At 36.1% G+C, this 27,440-nt stretch overlaps 1 protein-coding gene across 1 annotated transcript in view; it reads right to left on the bottom strand.

Moving 5' to 3' along the window:
- The window catches only part of Nav3 (neuron navigator 3), a 707,491-nt gene that overhangs the window by 138,575 nt on the left and 541,476 nt on the right, over positions 1–27,440 (bottom strand). Inside the window, exons 10-12 of the mRNA XM_047549063.1 lie at positions 21,553–21,668; positions 5,378–5,486; positions 4,230–4,613 (exon numbers count right to left, since the gene is read on the bottom strand). Coding sequence (XP_047405019.1) covers positions 4,230–4,613; positions 5,378–5,486; positions 21,553–21,668 — 609 coding nt within the window. The remainder of the gene's footprint in view (positions 1–4,229; positions 4,614–5,377; positions 5,487–21,552; positions 21,669–27,440) is intronic.

Here is a 27,440-nt window from a genome sequence, read left to right as displayed (position 1 = left end):
TTTTGAATTCTCAGAATACCAATCAAGTGATTTTTTTTATTTCTACCTAGAGTACATGGAAAAAAAAAAAAAGAAACTTCATTCCCATTTGTACTGACTTCATGCATTCTTATGGTTACATGAGGAAAAAAATAACCTAAATCAAACATCTTCATTTTTTTACTTTATCTATTAAGATTTTTGTTCCTTTACACAGTAAAACATACTTTTAAAAAATATCAAGAGAAAGTGAACTTCTTGATTCAATACTTTTTTGAGTTATAGCACAGACATTTCTAAGCCTCTTTTCTGACTTAAAGAAAATACCATCAATTTAAACGTTTCCTGGGATAGCTCCTGTCCTTTCATCTCCCCATTTTTAAATTCTAGGCTGAGGTACTGGGCTGCCTCCTACAGGTGCCCACGAGGGCACACTACATACACTGGTGAGCAACACGCCACACACCTGGCTCTCCTCCAAACACCCTTGAGCTGAGACCATCCCCATCCTTTGTCAACCATGTCTAGTCATGTCCACACAGGAAACAGCACTGACTTGTGCTTTAAACTTCATTCTCTCCCATGAAAAGAGAAAAATATATAAGCCCATGAAGGTAAATATCTCCAGAGGAAGCTTTCAGACAGGATTTGGGGTATTTGTGCTTGGTCAACATGGAACATGTGGGCCACCGATTGTCCATTTAAAGAGATTCCTTTGTGAGACTCTCCAAGGCATCCTTTGAAAGACTTATAGGAACAAAAATGAAGGCGTCCAGAAGTATGAAGCAGATTTCAAAGTAGACATGAAACAAGTCAGGAAGGACAAAGGATCTAAACATTTTTGTTTTCCTCAATAGCAAATTCAGCATAGTGGCCAGGTCTCATCAGACCAACTTTCTCCTCCTGTGCACGCAGCTGAACCATAGTTCCTTGCCTCTCTTATAGTTAGATGTGGCCGGGCCATTTTCTGGACCAAGAAAATGTGGATAGAATTCATCTGCAAAATGTCCAGGCATGGTGTAAACAGAATATTCTTACACCATGGTGCTTCATCTCTTTTGTCATCTTACTGAATATCAATGTCCAAGGTGACTCTGAAAACTTGACTAGATAATAGTAGAATTACCATCTGTCTTACTCTCTGTATGGTATACCTGCACTAACTGAAGGTCAAAAACACCAGAGAGGGTTTTATGTGAAGGAGAATGAGCTTATTTGTGCTATGCTACTGAAATTTTTAGATTTCTGTTACCAAAATTAATATTAACTAATATAAATAGTGTCCTAGAAAATACTGAATGTTTCTGAGTAAGGTATGCCTATGATAGCCATTACTAATGCAGAACTCAGGGATTAAAAATAGTTCTTAAAATCAGCTACTTATATTAGAATACTTGTGTGCATGAAAACACATTTATTCACTTATTGAATAAATAAGCATTTATACAAGTACAAAAATATTAGTAAGTGAACTTTGTGAGGTAAGTACTGTGTCTCTATTGTTCACCACTGCACTACACATATGTAGTTTATGCTTTCTCTTCTCTGTACATTCTTTCCCCAGGAGGTCTCACGCCTCCCATAATGTCCACAATCTTCTACTGAGATGAGACATATCCCTCTCCTGGACACTACTTTTGCTTTTTTCACAAACACCCTTTATAACCCACTGTCTCCAACTCTGCCTTTCTAACTCTGTGCTGGTCATCTCTCTTCACCAAAAAAAAAAAAAAAAAAAAAAAAAAATCAGCTCCTTCTCTCATTCTGTTTTCTTTAATGGTATCCTTTTCCATCTCCTGTGCTTACAACATAGGTATCTCATCTGATTTCTTTGCTTCCCATATATTTTTATGAGGAGTCTATCATCATTCCTGTACATCTGTCTTTCCAGTGCCTCCCTTCTCAATTATTTTTCTCCTTTTATTCCCACGAATGCCTTCTAACCTTGAATCTGAGCTCTTGAAATAATTTCTGAATCTAGCCCCAGAACTTCTCACCTGAAGCCATTTTCTGTGTCTCCATCAAACCAGTCTTTCAAAAACCATCACCATTTTCATGTCCTATTCTGTGACTATTTCATAATCTCTATGAAGTACCAGCTTCCATTGTTGATAGTACATAGTTCGAACTTCCTACCATGATGATCTTGAGGCCTGTCGTGACAGTCCCTAACTCTTGGAATTTGTCCTTAAATATTTGTCTTCCATGCCTTTCAGTTAAAAGAAAGGCCACTGAATGTCATTTGACCCAACTCTCCCACTGGTTCAGAAAATTATCTTTTTATCAATTTACTGAATTGGCTTCACCTTTGGTGTTTAAACTTTTCTTACAAATTTTCTCTTTTAACATATTTTCTTCATTTATGGTTATTTAAATCAGGAAACAGAACTAAACTCCTTTCTATTTCGCACCAGAGTTTAGCACTTCTCCTTATTCTGAACTCTTAGCTCAGTTTTTATCTATCTGAATCACTCAAAATCATTCACATGTTGTATTGTGGATGCCCTCTGATTTCTGATTTAAGCTGCATACACCATGTGCATAAATGCACTCAATCCTCATCATTCACAAAATATGACTACTTTTATAAATTTTATTTGTACAATGAAAATCAATACTTGCAGTACTTTCATAGTCACTCCTGGACATGTGCAGAAAAGTGGAAAATTCTTCTCAGGGGTTTTCAGCTGAGGTCAAACAAGGGGACACAGCCTGATTGTTTCAGCTCTCATACCACCAAAAATGTCCTATTCATGATCTATTTAGTGCCACCTTTTCACATTTTGGTCCTTTCTCTTAGAGATCTTGCTATTTAAAATGCCCTCCAGGTGTGTGCAGAGGTGCCATCTGCGTTCCTAAGTGCAAGAAGACTGTGAGGTATCTTACAGAGAAAATGTATTAGACAAGCTTCAAAAAGGCACGAGGTGCAAGATTGTCGTTTGTGATTTCCATGGAAATTAAATAAAAGAACTGGAATAACACAAATTCCAAGTTTCCAAGGGGGTCCAATGGTAGAAAGGAATTTGGTTGCCACTCTGATTCCAGCAGCAACCAAACTACAATCTACTCTCCTCCTCATCCATTTCCCTCATTCTAAAATTGTTTGAAACTCCAGTAGGGTGGATACCAGAATACCAGAGCAGAGCTATAAATGTGATCAAAAGCTCTTTTGTGTTTTTATTTAGGTTTTGTCACCATTCAAACATAAGTTTTCCATAAATAAAGTCAGGGAAGGTTACCCAGATGGAAGAATGTTTTCCTATACCCATTCTCTAAGAGGAACAAAGATAACAGGTAGGTCAAATCCCAGACTCATATGAAAATTACAGGTGAAGTTCATTAGCAGACTTTTCCATAGTTTACAGAGCCTCAGTTCTGAAGTCATATATAATTGGGTTCTAAGGCAAGGCTGGGCTTTCCTATACACCGTTTGGTTCAGTTACTTTATCTATAAAAATGCAGGAAAATATCCTCCCCAAAAGGGATTGCTGGAGGGGAGATTAAATGAAACAATATCTTTAAAACACTTTAATAAAAGTATGGTCCATATCAGAAAGTGCTCAAAAGGGTGATTACTATATTAATACAGGACAGTTTAAAAGAATATTCTATTGCCTTCATCAGGGCTCATTCTCTGATTAAAACAAGGATTCCAAACTGCCAAAATACCCTACAAACTTTATCATCACAACATTTTTGGGGAGCATATAATAGGAAACAGAAGGAAAACAAAGACAAAGTATTTAAAAATCTAATACCATTGAAGGAGAATATATTGATCGAAACTTTCTACTTGAAAATTATTTTTCCCTCAATTTAGATTGGAAGCATATAATCAAAGAATGCTAGAAAATATTTTGCTCTTCAAAGCTGTTAGAAGGCAACCTTAGCCAAACAGGAAAGTCAGGCAGTTTAGCAAAGCTCCTCCTGTCTTCTTCCCACGTCCTTCACTACAAAATCTGTTACTTGAGAGCACGTGAAAACCACTCTGAAAAACACATACCACATGGATTTCTGTAAACTAACCAAAGGATAATTTACTGGTTTAAATGAAAAGAATCTATAGAAAAGCTAGATATTTTACTTTCTATGTATGAACAGAAGAAAGACTCTGAAACAGCCCAGATTACCTTGAGTTGCTAGTCTTTTCCAAGGACCTGGTAAGTGAACTCCCATGTTTTCATGGTGAATGTAACCCAGGAGACCGGCTCCCCTCCCCACATAGTGCTGCTGAGACCAGGACCACTTACCCACTGTTGATGTCATCAGTCCTGAGACTTTTCCCAAGAATATCACCATCGCTCATATATCCACCAACATCCACTTCAGAAGACATGTCCAGGTCGCTGCTGGCTTTCTCACTCATGTCAATCTGTGACATGTTTCCCAGCCGTGACACAGCAGCTCTGCGGAGAGGCGTTGTATACATAAACCTCGAGGGGTCAGTGTGGATGAACCGGCTGGTGCCACTACGAGGGTAGCCAGCGCCCATGGAGGGAGCATCTCCCGCCTGCAGGCGAGGACATGCCTGGCCCAGCCTCCAGGTCATAGGAGTGGGTCGACTTGTCAGGTTGGGTATGGTCCTTCCGTTCACTTCTGTTGTCACGGTGCTGTCAAAAGTTGTCTCCAGCGTGCTGTCAAATAAAGAGGGAGAGATAACCAGCCTCTGGTTCCCTAGGGTCACAGACCAAAAGTGCATGAAGACGAGAAAAGATCAGAGTTGTTGGGGATCGAACCCAGGGCCTTGTGCTTGCAAGGCAAGCACTCTACCAACTGAGCTATATCCCCAGCCCCAAGACCAGAGTTGAGAGTAATTTTTAGCAGCATACCACTTTCATGAAAGTTAAATTACTCATTTTGTGATTTTAATTACCTCTGGAGATATCAAAATGTGGGAAGGGAAATTCATTTGCAATTTTTTTTTTCCAAAGGAAAGGTGATCATTACATTTTAGATAAAAACAAATTTGTTGCACTTTCCCAACAAATTCTAAGTTGAACCCACTGTAACCTTCTCAGACCTATATTGAATATTAATTGCAATCATGCTTGAATGATTTCTATCACTCCTCCCTAGGCATATTTCAGTTGTAGTTTCTGCAACTCTTCTCTGGGACAGGAATGAAACTCTTAGTAGTGATGGGGTAGTTGCACCTGCTAATTAAGTTTGAACAGGAAATTAAACAGAAGAAGAGATGGATATGGAAAATAGTCCCTGGGTATATGCTGAAAATTTTCAGTTCAAGGATTATCACTAATTGATTATCATGTAAAATTCAAATGAGAAAACAGTAAAAGATTAGTGAAACTTTTTCTATATCATTATTAGAGAAATGAATTGCTTCATTTTGATTGTTTTTTTCTTTATTGGTGTAAAGAGACACAGAATTGAGGAAAACCTGTGGCTTATCTGGGTCCCACGAAGACTGGACATAGTCTCTTCTAAATTCTGCCTCAAATCTGCAATGTTTTTAACTGTTCTCATTCTTCTTGTTTCAGGGTCTTCACCTGGAAGAGAAGCATAATAATAAATTTGTTATTCATGCCATTTACTTATTTTAGGATAATTGTATACATAGGTAAGTAATATAAACCCTCTTCTTAGAAGTCAAAAGATAGGAAATTCCAAATAACTCTTATCATCTGAAAATTAGAATTCTTCTTTCTACAAATAAAATGTGAACAGAAACAAATGTAATCTCATAAGTAGTAACATTTAAGTAGAATAAACACAATAATACTTATAGGTCTATCACTGCAAAAACAGTCACTCAGAAAGACACTGAGTTTAATCTAAAATCTAATGATACAAAAGATTACTTGTATCTTAGTTGTCTCAATAATGACCAATACTCAGAATGGTTGGGTTAAACTTACCTATGTAAGCAAGTACACATTTATATTTTGGAGAATATACCAGCAGCCTTTTTCCATAGAAGCTAAATAGCTGTCATAAGTTTTTAATTTTATTAGACTCATGGACCAAGATTCATGACATTGAATGATTTTATTTTTAATTCTTCCCCACTTTTTATAGGTTACCAAAACCTATAAAAAGGGACACCAGAATTCAAGTAAAGTCCTTGAAACCCAAGTATGTGTCTAATGGGTATGAGACAAATCCCTCTGTGGTTGTGCTCAATGCTGGTCTGCTCAATACCACACCTGCCATTAAACCATTTTGTTTATGAACATGAAATACTCCCCAGTCAAGCCTCCATTTGAAGCTGGTGGGTCTAGATAATAAGAAGAACATGAAAAGAAAAAGGAAACGTAGTGTTTCTTCTGTTCCACGTGGGCTGAGAGGGATGGTAACTTAAAAAAATGACCAGGAAGGAAGAAAAGAAGAAATGAAGAGAGGGAGGGAGAAGGAAAAAAGGAAGAATTGAAACATTAATATGATTAAATAGAGGGACAAGGAAGAGAGCAGAGCAGGAGGAAGAAGAAGCCAGGAGATGTTAGTCAAGGAATGGAATAAAAATAGGATAGAAGAAAAAGAGAAAGAAAAGTGGGGTGGAGAGCATCCATTATATTATACTATGAAATTATCAGAAAAGTCAATACGCATATCTATTATACACCTTCACCATCTAGGCAGCTACTCGTCCTGCTAATTTACCTTCTTAGCATTCAGAACATAATTTTTAAAAACATAACAAATGTGCCTATTTAACATTCATAATCACAGTGTTGGTGAAGATTTCAGAGATGGTCTTAACTGTCAGCCACAGAACTGATTTATGTCTCATGGGGAGCTTGGCCCCCAGTGTCTGTCTGAAACCTTCATCATCAGAGAGGTCTCCACCTCTCCTTCCAACATTAGACCAGTCTCATTGTGAAAATATTCAAGGGGAATGAGCAATAAATAATTTGTCTCCCTTTAACTTCTATCCAGTAGCCCCGGTGGCACTGAAACCAAATGGACAAAATATATTATCTTTACATGGCAGCCACTGAAATCTGGAAGAACAACTGTTAATTCCTTTGTTATCTTTTTCAGCCAAACATCACTACTTTGCTCATTATTCCTCACCTGAACGTTTGCCAAAAACAGCTGCCATTCTGCAGCCAGTCTATCAATCTGTTCCTTTTATTTTACAAATTATTTGAACAATTAAAATATGCTTTATAATAGCATTATTTCAAACTTGGGAAGGACTGAATAACTTCAAGTAAATACATGTTGGGACCTCCCACGCGTGGCGTGAACTTTCCCTACACTAACTCAAGTCATAAAGTCTCTAATCCCATAGATTAACATTTTTTTTTTTTTTTCAGAACTGAGAACTGTTAACAATGCTGGAGTTTCTGACCATATTCTCCCTGGAAATTCTTCTCCTCCTTCTCCTCTTAACAGGATGTAGTGTATTTGAGAAATAGTTATCAATAAGTCCATCTTTCACTTTCAAATAATCTGGAAGAACTCTGAAGACAAAGAAAGGTTTTATAAGGAAAATTATAAAGAGTAGGAAAAAATATCATTATAGTCAAAGGGAAGGCTGGGGCTACAAAGTGATTTATTTAAACTGGATCAAAAATAGTGAAGGAGGGGGGAAACTGGAGAACTAAACCCATTTCAGTATAAAAATCTTAGATTCTAGGAGAAGGCAAGACATAAAAGTATATGCAAATCCTAAAAGTATAACAGTACTGAGAGGATTCTTTCTGGAGGGAGGGGAAATGCAAGTCACATGACAAGGTCCTAGATAGATAACACCATCACATGCCACCCCTCACTGATTCCCTTCCCTCTGGGAGAACATCTAAGAGATATTCAGGCTGCATCTCAACTGCTTGCATAATATTAAAGTTGACATTTGAATTAATTTCAATATCTTTTTAATATTAATTTTAAGAACTTATAGTTTTAGACAATTGTTTCACTAAATATTTTTTTTTTTTTTTACATTTGCTGTTTCTACTTAAATGGCCTTTTTCTAGTTAGCATCCTGCATTTCCCCAGTTGAATTCTTGGCTATGTAGTTTCCCTCATGTTCAATACCAGAGCCTGCCTTTCTCCTTTGAAGTTTCCTCTCATGACCTCCATTCATGACACTGCCCCACTCACAGCAATCAGACATGTGGACCTTCTCCTCCCAACAATTACTGAGAAAACCACAATCACTGTCTTATTTATGTCATAAAGGATAATAACCAAAGCAATATTTATTATGGTAAATGTTTTCAATGACCCACAAAAAGCAAGATTACAAACTAAGTGCGTTTACCAACCCCCTAAGGACTGATTGCACAGTCTGAACTGTCCTATAAATTTGTATTCAAATGATGTCTAGGAGGACTTAGGAGCAGGGAATGGAAAAGGCTGAATATGAAGTCACACATAAAATTAGATGTTTACTAAATAAATAAAAGCATAAACGCATGCATGGAAGATTTAATTAGTCACAAAAAATGTTGAATCCCCTCCCAATTGCATAATCTCAAAGTTGACTATCATTCCTGAAGGAGACTTCTGATATATCAGACACAATGGTAGGGACTTCTGCCCATTTTCTAGAATGATGTACTCTGAAATCCACTTGAGTTTTTTATTTTGGTACAAATTGGTTTCTCAATGCTTATAAGGGATTTTCCATGAGTAGAGCACAGAATAACAGGCTCAGTTTGGTACTTCTGCATTATCACTTGGTGGCAAACAGACCATTTAATTTGTATGGGTCTGCCTTTTTTAGACTTTAATTATACACATTGTAATTGACATTGCCAGCACTGACATCTTTTAATAGAAATCAAATTATATCAGAATGAACCTGATTCAGAGCATTATATCCTGTACATTATTTCATTACATATGTTATTATTTAGAGTAAAGCTGCCTGACTTACTTTGAAATATAATCCTAATTTTATATATGACCCCAACAATGATTTGGAAGAAAATTTGAAATTCAGTTGCATTATCCTGACAGTTCTGGGGAAAATAGAAAAATGCAGTCAACACTTTAAATATTCTCCTATGTGGTAATAGCATAGACCCTAGTCTGTATAATTTATTCAAATACTCAAGAGAACAAAGTTGAACTCAAGGAGCCCTGCCTACAAACTAAGTTAGAAGAGGCCATTTTGAGTCATAAGCAGAACCTAGTCAAGCACGTGGCACAAAATCTGAAATTCCTGTGCTGTGAGCTTGGATATATTTGCAAATTAAGGGAATTTAATTGGGATGCTTAATTATTTGGAGATATGATTATTCATGTCAAATTTATTTGAATGAACTCTCCCCTGTATTTTGTACTTGAGTTTTTTAATACTGGCACCAGTGGTGGTGGGGGCGGATAAGGAGAATAATCATGTAAATAAAATTAGCAGATGTTCTGTCAAAAACCATGGCATTCAGGCTTCTATTGAGAAGTTGCCCTCTGACAGTAATGATCTAAGTTATTTATGCACAATAAGGCAAGTTTCTTACATACACCCACCCACAGTATGCTGTAATTTAATGGAACAACCAACAAATATTGCCAAGGGGGACTGCACTCTGCTCATATTGTTCAAAATACTTATACAAGAGGTACTTAGAACAAGATAAATGCTACCATTTTAAAAGCCAACAATGAATATTATTTGATGCCACAGTTTCAGAGGATTAAAAATAAAAAACAATAAGAACAACAACAAAAAAAGCACAAAGATTCCTAAGGTTTAAGACTCTCTCTTGCCTTTGTACTATATGGAGCTGTTTTATCACAGAAATCACAGAAGCAGTTCATCACAGAAATCACACAATAGTGAAGAAGTAAATCTTGGGTGTCTGAGTACCTGGTGTATTCAGATGTAGAAATCACCATTCAGACAACTGTGGAAACATTACTCCTTTAAAGCCAAACTGACATGAAAAATTGAGCTACATTTGCCTGTGCTGTCTCTCTAAGCTTTCTTCTTCTATAGCTGGTTCACTAAAGCAATCCAGACAACCTCATAAAACATCTTGTAACAGGAGGGGCTGCATAAAGAATCAAAACAAATCTGTAGTTAGCATCAGTTGCATGAATTGGAAACAAAGAGATCACTGGCCAGGCTTAATTCTTTTGCATATAAGGAGTCCTATGTGAAGTCCTTTATGAAAATACACATTGACGTAAAATGTAGTAGGCTTCATGGCTTATACACATGTATTTTTGAAGAAGGGACTATAGGATGTAAATATATTTTGGCAGAACACTGAATTTAAAAATAACAAAATGTTCACATTTTAGTTGTTTTTCTTTTAAGTGGCAAAGTTGACACTGAAAGTTTAATTATGAAGCTAAAGAATCATCTGGCATCTTCATAGCTAAAGACTACTCATAAGTTACTACTGAGTCTCCTATCATCCAAAAGGCCTTGTCTGAAAAGTATGGAAACAGTTTATGGTTATCTTCATAGTTTAAATAGATATAATGTACACATGCATGAGTAGCTTTTGCCAAAGACACACACACTCACACACACAACACACACACAAAGTAAGCAAAAGGAAGTAGATGCCCCTGCATTTCTGTCATGCTACTAGAATTCAGGGTGCTTGTCACTGAGGTTTAAAAAAGGGTCATCTATTCAGGTAACTTGGAGGCAGCAGAACAAACTTAACTACACAGTAAATATACTCAGGAGGCCCTAGATGCTTCATTCCATGTGTGAGGTAAGGTCACCTTGAGGGAAGCTGAACAAATAGGCTCCACTAATGACTAAGTAAAAAACACACTTGGAGTTTTAAAATGTTAACATTTATTTACGGATATCTGGAATGTACTGGACACCAGGCCAGTAATGCCATGGCAGATGGCTGGAATTTACTTTCTCCAATTAGACTTTACAATTGGTGCTCACAGTTCAGCTTTACCAAAAAAAAAAATCATTTCAAGAAAGAAGAAATTTAAAAGCTTAGGGAAGCAACCATATTTTTAAAAAATCAGTCTGAGAAACTGCAGATCTTTGTCACATGCAAATAATTTCATAGGAAATGATGAAATTTATTAAAATCCCATACACATGTTTAGGAGCAAACCAAACTTACCGAGTAAGTCAGTGTAAAGTGCCTGCTCCAGATCACCCAGCATGGTAAGGATCACATCCTCATCCAGATGAGCCGTCCCCTCCCGCAGGCAGTTTTCTCCCTCCTCTTCAGCCCAGCTTCTGCTCAGGCTACTTAGCTTGGAGGACACATTTTCCTCTTCGGACCTACTATCTTCATCACTCTCTCCTTCCACGCCTCTTCTTGAAGACCAGTCCTCTAAGTCCTCATTGCATGACTGGCTGCCTCCTGCGGGCAGGAGGTTCCAGGCCCCTGAGCTGCTGCTGTGGTACAGGGACTGCACAGAGCGCGAGAGAAACCTGGACAGTGAGCGCCTCTCCACATAGCTGGACTCTCTCTGGCTAGCCTTTGCAGCATTTCCAAACCAGTTGGAAATGCGCACAGTGGGTCTCCTCTCCCCCTCACTGGTGAGAGAAAGATTGGTCAGAGACTTTTGTTTCTGAAGGCAAGCTCCCTTTCTCCTCACTTCTTTGCTCCGAAACACAGAGAGTTCAGCAGGCCGCTGCATGGTTCTTCGAGTGCCTTCCTCCTTTCAATTGGACTGCATATTGTCTTTTTACACTGCAATAGCAACTAGCCCTTTTGGTTTTAATTAACATATGCACTTCAATAAAAGCTCAGGCTCAAACATTCACCAAAGATTCTGGACATATGTAACATATAAACATTTGCCCATAATTGAGCTTGCCACATCATTTCACCGATCAGCAGTACTTACAAACATTTTGCTTAAATATATCTGAAGCAGAAAAGAGTTCATCAAAGACTCTGCTCCAGCTGAAAAGTAGCCCAGGAAGCCAACTACGTTTTCCAGTCTTCATCCAATCACACGTCTCAGCAGGATGCTGGGTCCACATTTCCCTTGACTGCTTCTCTGTTCCGATATGTGAGGTAGTGAAGCACGAACGAAGCCTCTTGCTTTTTTTTTTTTCCCCTCCTGCCTTTCACCAGCCCTTAAGTGATCTAGGTCCGCAACCCTTTACTAATGAGCTGACACAGTGCAGCAAGTACAGCCTCCGCATCCGAGCCCAGTACGAGGAGAAATTAAGCACTGAAGCCCAGCCCTGCACGAGCCTCTTGCATTTTAGTATTCCACCTGCATTCGCAGATCTATGGCTCTTCATTGCTGCTGCAGTGGATGCTGCTGGCTGCCATGGCAGCAAACATCCTGCTAAATTAAAACAGAGGCACGGAAGCAGCTGTCCAGCCCAGAATGCCACAGGTTTCAGAGCCAAGCCTGAACGAGATGCTATACTATTAACCCTCTGCACATTTAAATGACTCTCAGCCCCCAGCCTCAGGCATGAACACACACGCGCTCACACACACAACACACACTCCCCGATGCTGAGAATGACAGACTAATTCTCTGTAGCTGCAGGCAGCTGAAGCAGGCAGATCTGCCTTCTGAATGTTGGGATTTGTGCTTTTACAGCACAAATCAAATTCAAGAGTGTAAAGGACCTAAAAAATGGAGCATACCTGTACCTGTCGACAGATAATGCTTTAAAGGGAAAGACTTTGCCTCATCTTTTAATTTACAAGTTCAAGGGATTTTTATTCTGAGGCTCTTTAGTAAAATCCTAGTGTGACAATAAAAAATCAAGATTTCTTCTTTCTTTTCTGCAAAGCAACAGGAAAATATAACTCAAAAGGTTTTCCCCTAATATTTCACTCAAAGCATACTATTGGAAGTTTACAGTCAAGCACATAGAATATAATGATGTGACAAAAAACACAAAGTGCATATTATGTCTTTTGAAATTGAGCATTTTCAGCGTGTCTTCCATAATCCTATCACTGCATAATAAATGCTTAATTTTTCTTATTTTGATAAAAATGGAATCGTAGAAGATAAATTCCTTGTATTTATCTTGTATTTGACTTGTGTGCCACCATGATGAAGTTCTGACTTTTAGGATAACTTTGAAAAAAAAATGGGGTGGGGAGAGGGAAGGGGAGGGAGAGGTACTGGGGTCTGAATTAGAACAAGATATATTTCATGCTTATATAATTATGTCAAAATGGATTCTACTGTCAAGTATAACTACAAATAACCTATTGAAAAAACCAAATATATGGTACAAAAGATATCATGTATACCATTACGGAGAAGAGTATTCAAGAAAAACTTTTGGAAACTTTCTGCTCACAAATATCCCTTATTAAAAAGGAGAAGTGGAAAATACAAGGAAATATTAAATTGAATCATTCAAATTGATACACAAATCCTTATCGTGTTTAAAACTAATATGGCAAAATTGATTGTAATCTTCCACCTCCTATTACTAATCACAACTGGGGAAATGCCTGATCTCCTAACTCTATGAAAGTATTATATTGTGCAATTCCTATACCTTTAAGTGTGGTAACAACTTACTTTGCTCCATATGCCCCTACTCAAGGTAGAGCATACTTAGATCTATTTTACAAACACAGAAAAGGAATTAAATGAAAAAACAGCTATTACCTGTAACAAAATTTTGTAATAAATAAACCTGTGAGTTATGAATGCTGATTCTCGATTTTTCACTATTTAAAAATTATATTTATTTACTGTGGGCTTAAATAAAATTAATACAAATAACAAATCTTTGAAACTGATAATTATGATTTCTAAAAACATAATTTTATTAAAACATTATTAAAAGGACTAAAATGCCACTACTCTTGGGAATCCCAAACAAGATATATTTTTCCTTCCTTTCAAATTATTGTGACCCAGGGAAATTTCAGGTTATGGCACTAAAGTGAAATATATTTAAACTAGAAAACTTCATTTGCTTGCCATATGTTATACTGGCCTATGGCATTGTGCCCTAAAGCCTTACAGATTCACAAAAAGAGAGTCCTCATACTTTAGGTGTCAAAAGAGTTGCCTAAAAATGAAAAAGAAAAGGTTTCCTAAAAATGAAATCAATAATTGCTCCCTTTCCTTATGCAATAGTGCTTACCTACCAATCAGCTAACACAAGTTGTCCTCCTATTTAAGTGTTTAAAAACACTTTAAGGTATATTAAAACACAGTTTTCCAGCCTCCAGCCCCACAACCGCTCATTCAGTGGGTCTGAGAAGGTCCTGGCACTGCATTTCTAACAATTCCCCAGGTGCTGCTGGCTCTGGGACCCCAGTTTGAGGACAAGAAGACTAAGAATAGTAACTGGAGTGATTTTGCTTCTTAAGGGACATTTGACAATATTGGAGACATCTTTGATTGTAACAACTGAGGCCAATGATGTTGCTAAACATCCTACGATGATAGATGAGAGCACCACACCAAAAAATTATGAAGTCTACAATATCAATACTGTCCAGGTTGAGAAATCCTGACCTAGAGAACCTTTCAAAAACAATGATGAACTTCTGCTGACATTAACGGCTACTCTTTATTGGTTGCAGTTCTGGTTCAAGTACTCTTTCTTCTAGGAGCCATGCTAAAAGAGCAACCCCAGTGTGGAACATGTTGATCTCATGACGGAGAAAAGGAGAAATGGCAGATGCAGACAATGGCTCTTAGAACTTCTGCTCAGGAATGGCCCATGCCATTTTTCCACTCACATTTCATTTATCACATCAAATCACATGGTCCTTCCTGATTCAATGGGGCTAGGAAATACAATCCTCTTATAAAGGTGAACCCAGGAATGGGTGGGCTAAGTTCAACAAAACCATAAGAGGAAGCCTGCAAAGAGGAACCTAACAGAGTAAATATCAAAAGGGGATTTTTGTTTCTTTGTTTAAAGACATTAACTTGTTGCTATTGTAGTTTCGTCCCTGAAACTACATTAGTCCATAGGTTTACCCTGAACCAATAGTAGGGGACCCACTTATTGCTTCTCTAGAGACATCTATCCTTCTTTGCTTAAGTGTACATTCATACATGGGCATGTTCATACCAATTTGGAGTCACACATATGAATACATTTTATACAAAGTAGAGGAGGAAATAAATACACATAATGGCAAAAAAAGGTGAATTCATTTTTAATTTTGCCAAGACCTAAAATAAAAGTACAGCTACTATTATATTATGGAAAAGAATTATTTTCAGTTCTTCAGCAAATATAATTACAATGTGGCTATTTAAGTAAAAGATCTAAACTGATTTGAATTACCTGAACTTGATCTTCTTGATCTTTATAAACACTCAAGAAAAAGGCAATTTTAGTTACCATTTACAAAGGTCTTAAATACCAGATATTCTCCTTTACCTGATACAAAGTCTAGTAAGTTAGAAAAATACATATAACCCTTAGATTATACTTTAGTTTAACCTAAATGCTTACTTCTAAAACAATTCCCTGAATTTATCCAATTATTTTAATATCATTTAAAAATGGCATTCCAGTTTTATTGACATTAAGTCAATTTGGCATCTATCAACATTTTTCAGTTGAATATAAATTCCAGATAAAGGTTAAGCAGTGTGTTGAATAAGTGTTTTACATGGGGGTAGAGAGCCTTGTGCAAAAGAAAAGGGCAAGTGTGAAGCTATGCAGAAAACAAAATTAAAATCTTTCTTGAATTGAAATGAAAATTTAGGTTCACTTTATATTTGGCAGAATTTCTTGGCACCTGATGAAAGGGGTGGCCTCAGAGGACAAATTCTGTTTGTTAATGAATGTGAAAATAAAATCCAAGCCAAAGCAGTAAAATCTATACCATCAATTCAACCAGTCTTGTAATAGCAAGGTCATGACATGAATCTTAGAGGATGGATGGGCTGGAAGCTATAAGCTCATTTGCTAATTCTTGCAAATTATATAATACATAATAATAATTATTGGAGCCAGCATCATCAAATTAGGTAAATGTCATAAGTCTCCTCTAAAAGAATATGATAAACAAAATGAAATTCGAGTGCTGTGCTTAAGGAGTTTGGAGATACGTTCTTGAAGACTTATAAAGATTTCCCAATTGCCATGTCACTCATTTCTGATGGTTATCTTCACACCATGATTTAATTACATTCTGAACTTTCACTACTATTTAATGATAAAGATAATGTTTTTATAACTTGAAGCAAGCTATTGCATTAATGGAATGTTCAACAACTATGCTTCCTACCTAACAGTGAATTAATCCCTCCAATAAATCTACATTGCAGTGTGAATGAACCAAGTTTGCTCCTTAAGAGTATTTCAAAGTTCTGCATGTCTTGCATCTTGTAGCTTATGAAATAGGGATGTTTATCACATTTGTTTAGCCACAAAAAGGGATTTTTTTCCCTGAGTAACCCATCTAAAAATTTCAGAGAAGTAGAAGGAGAGTTTCAGATATGAATTGTTCAGAGACCCAGGCATTTCTTACAATGACCTTAGGTTCATTCTCTGCTGCTTTAGGTATTATTTTCTCTATTTGCTTTATTTGAGTGTGTAGGTAACTGCCAGCAGTGTCCAACTTTCTCTTTTTCATTAGCTTCTGATCTAGTGGAAAAAATAGAACATCTCTTTCAGAGCAGTCTAAGGAAAGGATCTGAGATTGAGCCTCATTTGCTATGACTGAATTAGACCAGGTCATAAATCCACTCCTGAAACTGTCGCTCTGGTCAAGGAGGGGTTGTTCTGATTGACTCTACTTGGGTTAATTTCACTTGGCCACATGAACGCAGAATGATCCCCAAAGAAAATCAAGATGCTTTTGTTATCAGAAAATCAGACAATGAATATGGGTCAGAAAAGTTGTACCAGGACTTCAGGGTAGCTTACTTTTAGGTTAAGCTATAGGTCCCCTAACTCACCTCTATCCCTTCAAGGTACTCTACATAATTTTGTATTTTTATTTTTGTATTATTTTCAGGATCTTTCATGTTATATAGGCTTCATAAATTCAGAAAACCTGAAACATACTCTGCCAAGATTAACTTTATCAGAGTTCTATATCATGCCACTTCACTCAGGAAGCAGAACAGAATTATTCCCACTGCTGTCTCCACAGTAACAATTGGAAATAAAAATCTAACCATAGTAGTAGCACTGAAACTTGTGGTTACAGGAAATTCAAGTGGAAAGGTTTTATAAGGAGCTGAATATTTGCATATGAGCTCCCAGAGCTCAGGGGAGAGGGTTAGAGAGAATCCTTTGTGAGTCATTCATACATGGATGAGATTTAAGACCATGATAAAGTATTAAATCACCAAGGGAGCATGCACAGATAGAGAAGTTCGGGGACAGATACCTGGATCATTCCAGTCACAAAAAATCAAGGAGAAAAAGAATAGGCAGAAAAGAAGACCAAAGAGGAACAAATAGTGAGTCCAAGGAAAACCAAGGAAATGATGTACCTTAGAAATGAGAAAAGAAACTTTTTCAGAGGACAAATGAGTGGTGAGAAGTTGTGCTTGTGGTGAGAAGCTCTTGGTGACTGTGACCAAAAGATCTGACAAGAACAACTTATAGATGGAAAAGTTTATTTTGGGCTTACAGTTTCAGAGGTTCAGTTCAGGGTCAGCTGACTCCATTATTTTGTTCCCAAGGTAAGGCATACCATCATGGGAGAGGAGAATGGGGGAGGGAAGCTGCTTAATTCCTGATAATCAGGAATCAGAGTGAGAGTAAGAAGCCAAAGACAAGATAAATCATGCTCACAGTGACCTATTTCCTCCAGCCACACCCTATCTGCTAACGTTACCACCCAGCCAACCATTCAAATTACTAATCCATCACATGGATTAATCGACTGATGAGACTACAATTCTCATCATGGCCTAAAAGTTAAATGTCTAAATTTTGCTGTACTGGGAACTGTTTCCAAAACATGAGCTTTGTGGGAGATATTTCTATACCCAACCATAACAGAGTTGAGGACTCTGTTAAGATGAGGACTGACATGTGATTCTTGGATTTGGCCATGTTGACACTATTGTAAACTTCAATTAAGAGCAGTTTCAGTACAGACATGGGGCTATAAGCCTGACTGGAATAAGCTTAGAAGATAATAAGAGAGGAATTAGAGACTGATTAAAAGCCACCTTTTGTTAGAGTGTTATATAAAGAAGACACATATTAATTAGAACAGTATTCAGAGCATGAATTTGGGTTGAGAGAAGTTGTTTTTTTTAAAAAAATTAATATTGGAGATACATTAACATCTCATGAGCTAAAGAGAATAATTTTATGGAGAGAGTTATTGAAGAGTGGAAGAGACCATAATCCAAGGAAAGGCAGAGTATATTAGATACTCAGTGGGTATAAATGCTATAAATGGGTAGAAGTGTTGGTAGGGGCTTGTTAACTTCCTTTCTTTGTGCTTTATTTTTTTCAGTGAAAAAATACATCAAAATTATCAGTTTAAAAAATGGGTAGGACAGGTGGAATGATAGGTTTAAGAAGGAAAAGCTAAAGATAGCCACCTAAGAATTTGAGGGAAAAATCAGAGAAACATCAAATGATTACTAAAAAATATTAAATATTCACTTGAGGTTGGAGATCACAAACACTGAGTGAGTGACATCAACCTGTATGTATTTTTCTCCTGGGTCATTCATTGTTGGTAGGGAATAAGAGGAGAGTTGAATATAAACTGGTCTGTGACTTCAGAGAATGAGGATCATGCAGTGAGAGAGGAACAGGGGAGTTGAGAGAATAATAAAACTCAACTCAGTTATCATAGGAATTTAACTGATTAAGGAGGGAAGAAAGAATATGCAGTTAGGTGAGGGACAGTAAAACGTGATAGGTCCTGTGAACTGGAAATCCATGAGAGATCACTGGTGAGGAGTGAGGGAGCAAAACAAAGAGTATTGAAAAGACAGGAGGCTGTATCAACAACAGTGGGATGCATGAAAATGAGGTTATAGAGAAGTTTACTTTCTGATGCCTAGATCTAGGAACTGATCATGAGGATAAATATCTCAGGAGGGATTTCAAGACAAGGTTACTGGAAAAGAGGTTAGAGAGTTGAAAGTTCCATCTGTGCAAACATAAAGTCACCAAAAATTAAGGAGGGGAGTATAACTGAGAGAGTAATAGTATCCACAAACTAAAATTTTGAAATGAGGATGATATGCCATCCTATTCCTCTATGATAACTATCCTTTCATAGCCTACTGGGTATGTTGTCATTGACATTCCTTCAATTAGCGCCCCTAATCTGAAAACCCAAAACATGAAATGCTCCAAAACCTGAAATGTTTTGAGCACTAACAACACATTTCAAGGGTAAAGTTCCACACCCAATCTCATATGATGGGGTCACAGTCAAAATGGTACAAAGAAACAGATATTCCTGTCATGCTATTACACAGGAAGGTGATTATAATTAGCAATATTGTGATATGTGTAACTCAAAATCGTTAAAAGAATGGATTTTGAATGCTCTTATCATAAAGAAACTATAAATGTTTGAGATGATGGATTTCTAAACATCTTCAGTTAAGCATTTCACAATGCATATCATCTTATAACCCACACATATATATGATTATTACCTGTCAATTAAAAACAACTAAAATATAGGTGCACTAACAATAACATATAAAGTTACCTTCAGGATATGTGTGTGAGATATGTATGTGTGTGTGTGTGTGTGTACATATATGAATTTAATAAATTTCACATTAAGACATGGATCCCATCCCAAGATACCTTATTATGTATGTACATACATTCCAAAACCTGAGCCTATCTGAAATCTGAAACAACTCCAGTCCCAAGCATTAGGATAATGAATATTCACCCTATACTCAACTTGCCTACTAACCATGAACAAATACCATCTTTCTTTCACAATATCTAACGTTTGCATTGACAGATGTTCTTATCATTCCCCTACAGGCTACATTTAAACAGATGACAGTTAAGAATGACACAATCAGATAAGACTCATTGTAGCATTTATTTTCTGTTTTCTTCCTTTCTTCAAGTCTTTGATTCTATATAAAAAATTCATTCTTACTGCAAAATAGTATTTCTTCTATTAAATCCATTAAATTGTTATATCATATTGAAGCCTAATTTATATTTCACTCTCAAGTATTCTGTTAAAAACCTCAGAACATTAAGTGGCAATATTAACTGGAAATATGAAAAAATGATTAAATGCTAAACAGAATGATAAACTGTAAAAAAAATTTAATATGGATTATTCTATCACTTAGTGATATATTAATTTCAGAAAAAAATGTTACTTTGTGAAATTCACAATTATAATTAAATCTCTACTAAATTTGTCCTGTGCCCACAGATTTGAGCTCTAGTACTTCATAGGCATATTGAAGATATTCATGTATAAATTAATATTGGAATTATAGTATCTTCATATCATTCTAGGTTTATAAGATACCTGGCTACAGTACAAATAAACAGCATCATTCTGACCATAGCATTACCTGGAGCTAAGAGAAAGCCAACACCTCCCCTGAGCATTTGAAAAATCCACAGATAACATTGCCAGAATTATATTTTCGCATTACAATTTCTACCCTTCCCTATACGGGCCCTTTGTCCTGCACCCATTTGAAACCTCTGATGCCTAATGATAATCCTAAAAGGTCCCCTGTGGATGTTCTGCCTTTGTCAATATTTATAAGCAGATATTGCAGTTACATCTAATGCTTACCAAATTGTGTTTCATGATTATCAAAGTACAGAACTTTCTGAATCATTCAAATTGTGATGAAGTTTCCTTCATGAGCTTCACAGTAATATTTTGAGTCCATATAGTTTTACAGTAATTTTTAAATTGAAATACTTCATTGAGTTTCTCCTTTCGATTTAGCTGTGAATACATGAAGGTTGAGCCAGAGATGTATTGGAATAGCAGATATATGTCTACTGTCGTGCATTCTTATATTTGGGAACAGATAAAATCTTCATAAATCCTCTCACACCCTTGAAAAAGCATATTTTGCTAAGAAGTAACACAGTTCCTCATGAATATAGATCTACATATAACAAAATTATATCAAAGACTTTCCATATAGTCCGAGGCTTATTTGAATCCTGGGGAAAGTGTTGGGCTAAATCTGAGAATTACATTTTATACACTCAAGAAATTTGATTAATCTGGGGCCTGTCATTTTGTTTTGATTTTTGGTACTGTGGATGGAAACCAGGGGTACTTTACCACTAAGCTACATCCCTACCCCCTTTCATTTTTAATTTGAGACAGGTGCCCAGGCTGGCCTTGAACTTGTGATCATCCTGCCTCTGGCTCTCAAACCTTTGGGATTACAGGTGAGTGCCCAGGTGTGGCATATTTTTTTCATATGTCACCTACATATGTATAATAGAATATTTCCTTATTTAGAATTTTTCTCAAGGTGTATATTTAGAATCACAAGTACAACTGTTCTAAATCAAATGGTATGGAAGATAGAGCAGGGTTGGATGACTTACAGCATCAGCTTCTTAAAGCAGAATCACTCTTTTTCAGAGCAACAAAGAGATCATCACAAGAGCTAAACATCTAAGAATCTCTGAAGCATGAGATGCATAGTCTACTTTTGCAGAAGTATAGCACAGATATGACTTAATACAAAGACTTATTGGGAGATTACAAAATTTCAAGGTTAGAACTACCCATTAATCAGGTCACTTACCAGATATCTCCTCTAGGCACTGTTTAGCAGTCTTACTGTATAAGGAGTCCATCTTTGTAGGACTGGTACAGGAATCAGCAGATGGTGAAGAGGTACCTTCATTTTCTGAATGTGCTCTGAAATTAACCAAGATAGAAACAAATAGCAACTGTAGTCACAGTGACTCATCAAAGTGGAAGTTCTCCAACATAAGAAGAAATCAATTTATTATAAGTGTCCATAAAGGTAAGTAAGACTTACTTATGATGGGATATTCCAGGGCTGTCTATCTATAGAAGAATTTTGGTACTTTTCACATACAACCAAAACAGGAATGAGGTGTTATATCAGCTTTTCTAAGTAGCCAACCACCAAACGTTAATTACATTTATTGGGCAAAATACTTGGAAAGACACAGTTTTTTTTTTTTTTGTCTGTTTTACAGAAAATCAGGCCACGTTATGTTTTATGAGAATAATAAAAGCATTGAAACATCACCTAAACATTTTTTGGCAAGAAAACCCTACAACATATATCCCAAAATACAAAAGATGAATAAAAATAAAGAATGCATTGTGGCTACAAATACTGTAAGGATTTAATTTCCAAAAATTTCAGAAAACTTGAAATAAATTCTCATTCTTAGATCTTCTATTATGTGTTTTATATCTGTGTGCATGTACATAGTGGCTAATTTGTAAAGGTAGGTCTGATCAAATGGACAGCACTCAACAGAGGGACTGCAGAACTTCTGATATTCTAAACTTCATGCAACCTTTTCCTTTTATACACAGGCAAACATTCTAAGAAAGTCTTCTTGATGTAGCTTCAAAATTCTGCATATATTTGATCCCAGCCACCACATCTTTAAAAAATTCAGAGCATGAACTTCTAAGACACAGAAGGAGGCAAGGCAACATAGCACTGTATGCTGCACTGTGTGTTTTGTAGACATCTGCTTACTCAGGGTCCTATTTCCAGCACTAGGTCTAGACTGTGGCAAGTAAATATTTATTACTTTAAACATTTATAGAAATACTTTTATGTGAAAAGGTCGGTATCTTAAAAGTTTTATTAATATATTGCTTTTATTCTAAATCTTGGTTTTGAGAAAAAAGCAAAGGGTAATCATTGATATCAGAAATTGTTCATATTGAACTGACAGATGAACAACCTGAAAAGTTTGTGAAGATTTTAAGACATCGTAGAAAACTAAATGCTATGTGGATAGATGTATATGAGATGATGCATGAAAGAATGAGAGATCAAGAATTCCTATACAAAGCTGTGCCTTGACCTCCAATAGTTTTTGGCAGATTATTCGTATTTATTTGGATTTAAAACTGAATATAAGAAGCATAGCAAATCTAAGACAGAAGTTATAGTAGTCAAGCAACAGGACATGCCAGTTAAGCCAGCAAAGATCTCAATGTTGCTAAACTCAACAGACGTTTCTAGTCTTTGCCTTTCTTGTTAACTTGGTAGTATTTCAACTAATTAAAACAAATTTAAAAATTTATTTAAAAAAATAAACTCTTCTACCTTGGTTTCTATGACCAGCATTTTTCACTTTGTTTCCCATTCTCTCTGGAGTTCATACTTTCCCTCATTTGCTTTCCCTTAGTGCTCCCTGAACCTACCTTTTTCAGTACTTTATATACTTGTAATATGAAATTAATATAATTGTTTGATTATGGTTTATCTCTCAAATTAGATTTCTATTCTCCATGTTTAAGCTTACCATTGCACCTAAAGGTCTAGTCCCATGTCTACAAAATAGGTAGCACTCAATAAATATTTGATAAATGAGTGAATAAATCATACTAGTAGTGATAGTAAAACAGTATCACTGATGAATTAAAAAAAGGGAAAGGAAAGTTGTATAATGGAGTATGCATTGGGGTTTAAAACTTGGCCCTATCCAATGTTGGTGGGCTTGTAAATTAGCACAACCATTATGGAAAACATTATGACATTATGGGGGGTTTTCTAAAGACTAGGCATGGAATCACTACAGTCAATTCAGCCATAAAGAAAACTGAAATTATGTCATTTGTGGGACAATGAATGGAACTTGAGAACATTATGTTAAGTAAAATAGCCATATTCAGCAGGTCAAGGGTCATATGTATTTTTTTCATGTGTGGAAGTTAGAGAGGAAAAAAGAAAGTTTGGGGTATGTATCTCAAGAAAATAGAGGGGAGATCAATAGCACAGAGGGAAAGGACCAAGGGGTGGAAGGAGGGGAGGGAAGAAAGAAGTGCTCGGGAGTGATATTGGTCAGGTTATATTGTTATGTTGTGTACATGTACAAATATGCATCAACAACTCCCACCATTATGTACAACTATAATGTACAAATAAAAAATGTGGAAAAACCCAATCTTGTCACTATCACTAAATAGTTATTAATTCATATGATCTTAGCAAGTTACTTAGTCTCTCTGAGTTTTAGTTTATTTACCTATAGAGACAAAGAGAAGTATAGGTCTTGAAAAATAATCATGAAGTCAACTGTTATTATTATTAAAGGTCTATAAAGTAACTCTCTTGGGGCATGTGGGGTTCCTGTCAAAACTAAAACAAGGAACATATCTGGCTCTGAATGAAGAGAAAAAGTCCTCTGAAGTTTCTAAGGGTTTTTATTACTTGTTGAAGAAGTTTAAATGGAGAGTAAGTAGTGAAACTGGGGTCCCCATGGAGAGCTGACTGGCTGCCTGCCAAGAAGTGTCACAAAGGCACTGTGCCTTGGTGAGCTGGCTGTGAGCCAGCACTGGTCTATTGTCCAACAGACTCCATATTCATGGATTCATCTCTCAGAAGCTGAGTTCTATTAATTAGTTCACTGAGATGGCTGTCTACAGTCCAGTTCTATTTGGTCCTATGATAGCTCTGGTCATAGAAGTCAGAATTCTTGTGGTCATTTTAGTTAAAAAGATTCCAAGTATCTTCCTCTAGGAAAATCTGAATGGGGAAAAAGAATATTCTGAATGTGAATATTTTGGTTGTAGAGATTTTGCTTTATTCAAAACAAATCTTAATGGCATTCCTCAGGAGCTGACTTGCGGCTATCATCCTTAATGTTTGAGACTTATTTATTCAATTCTATTGTTTAAGACTCTATTCCTATTTATAAAATGTGTTCACACTTCTGATTGCTCAGTATTGACGTGGAAACCTTTCATTTTTCTAATGTGGCAGTACCATTTTTCCTGGTTGATTCACTCCTTAATATCTTTTTAGTTTAAGTCACAAGTCAATCTTATTTATTGTCAACTTCTTTGGTGTATTTCCCATGGTAGTCCCCATGTGAGTTATCTATAGTGTCAATGATATGGAAACAGACTGTTCTTTGAAAAGAATAAAAAGAAGTTAAGCTGAGAAGTCATAATTGGTTTATATTCACATGTAAGTGGGACCAGATATCTGGCCTATGCATGTTACAGCCATTCATTCTTGTAGTATTTATAATTCATAGTTTAATTAAGTAGAATTAGATCTTAAATTCAGTCTATAGATGGGCAAACAGTACTAAGTGCTAAATATTTAACTTTTATTGAAATGATCAAAGAAGTTTAGATAAACCTTTGAAGAATCCCCAAGTATTCTTTATTTTTATGCCTGCTTCATACCCAAAAAAAATTGGGGTTTATTTATAAAACAATATATAAAAACTTCAGAATCAGAAGTTGTATTTTGATGATAGAGCAACTATTACAGTAATATCATTCAATATTCTCACACACATTGATATTTCCATTATATTAAATGGAAAAAGCAAAAATAAGTACCATGACGTTTCTTCAAAATATTTAGCAGTTGTCCTATGCAAACTATCTCGACACGGTTCTCATGCTATATAAGTACCTATTGAAACTATAAGATACACCATTGCATAAACAATGTTTAATTTATTTAGAGGTCTAATAAGCCTGGCCTTTAGTATTAGTGTAGATTACTAAGAGTTAGAGTAGTTAAAAGTCTACAGTTCACCACTGATTAGCCCTAAAAGCTATAACCTACTTTTGTGTACTTCTGTAAGATGCTTAACCTAGGTTTGAATCAGGTTGCTTGTAAATTCGGATATATGAATCATTACCCTCTAGTTTTACTCTATCCAAATACTTCTGGACACTGAGTATTTTCCTGTATTTAAGGTCCCCTTGGCAGACAGACAGCTCAGTCACTAAGTCAATAACAGACAAAACTGAATGTAACAAAATCCACTGGTCTACCCTAAATTTTATTATTTACATACTGACCATTTAATGGAACTTGATAATAAGTCCTGGATATTATCAAATTTCAAATTTCATAAATATGGGTGTTTATATACAGTTTTATATTAAAAAATGTGCAAATAATGATGTAAATGTGTTGGCACATATACCTAAAGATATTGCTTAGTTTTTACTGCTTAGAAGACTTTAAGTGCAGTGAGATTTTGGTTTTGGTTTTAAATACTATTCTCCACAGAAAGAAATCAGGGCTCCTTAAAAGTTGAAGTCAAGTTGGGTTTAGTACAAAATGAGCTTAGAACACTCTGAGTCATTAAAAAAAAAAAAAAGAAATTCTCAAAAGAAGTGATAGTTTGTTAAAAGGATACACAAGCCAGTTTGAAGAGGTTCCCAATATCTCAACTTGGGAAGATTTTTTGGGGAGTACTGGAGATTGAACACAGGGGCACTTAATGAAAAAGCCGCACCCCCAGCCCTTTTTATTTTTTATGTTGAGATAGGGTTTCACTAAATTGCTTAGCATCTCGCTTAGTTGATGAGGATGGCTTTGAACTTGCAATTCTCCTGCCTCAGCCTCCAGAGCTACTGGGGTTACAGTTGTGTGCCACCATACCCGGATCAATTTGGGAAGATTTAAGCATAAAAATAGACCATGACAACAATGGATTCTAGCCCAGAGCATACAATAGGAATCCATTAGTCCTCACAATTCAAGTAGATAGGTAGGTAGGTAGATAGGTAGATAGGTAGGTGAATTGATCAATAGAAAGAAATTGGACAGAAGAGAAATCTCTTTAAATAGATTGTGAAGCAGAAGGAATAATGGAAGAAATAATGAGATTATAAATAACTTGTCATCCATCAGAATTAATTATTAATTCAGGCTAGAAACCTCAGTACATACTAAAACACGGATAAACGTAGATCAAGGAATAGAATTTTTACACATGATCTTAAAACATCATTCTGCAAAAATGTTTATTAAATACAAGGAGGGTAAAGTAATTTTAAAGCAGAAAATGGTGTGGGATGTGATCTTAATTCAGCAATCAAATTTAACACCACAAAAATGGAAAATATTGGAAATAGTATGAGACTATGAGAGGATGTGATGGGAATAATAGCATCATCTCTGTGACATTCCTGACAGATGTGTGCATGTATGAAGGATAAGCATGAGGGAAACCAAAAAAATAAAAAATATATAAATAAATAAATAAATTTAAAAAAAGCAAATTAAGAAACACACAAAATGCCAGGCCTCTAGTACATCACAGTCATAAAAGGAACAACTGAAAAAGTATTCTGGATTGAGAGATATTAGGAAGACATGACAACTGGGCCAAAAAAAAAAAAAATTCTAAATTAGTAAAAGTGATATTTTAGGGGCAATTGGTAAAATATGACAAAGGTCTCTGGGTGCTCTGATTTGCAGTGTATATAGGAATTGTTCACAATATTACTGAAAATTTTCTGCAAATAAAAATTGTTTCCAAAGATCTAGCTGTGACTCTCAATGGCTAAGTACAGAAGAAAACCTCTCTACTGAGAAAACGCCAACTCATAGCAGGATTCTGCAAAACAGAACCCTTTCCAGCAGCGTCCCTGTATTTCATCTTAAAAACATTGCTGTGTGAGGGATTTAAGCTGTTCCCCAATGCACAGAAATAT

This window comes from Sciurus carolinensis, chromosome 4 (genome assembly GCF_902686445.1).
Source record: "Sciurus carolinensis chromosome 4, mSciCar1.2, whole genome shotgun sequence".
In the NCBI taxonomy this organism is placed as follows: domain Eukaryota; kingdom Metazoa; phylum Chordata; class Mammalia; order Rodentia; family Sciuridae; genus Sciurus; species Sciurus carolinensis.
The sequence above is the reverse complement of the archived record's forward strand: the minus strand, read 5'-3'. Positions and strand labels throughout refer to the sequence as shown.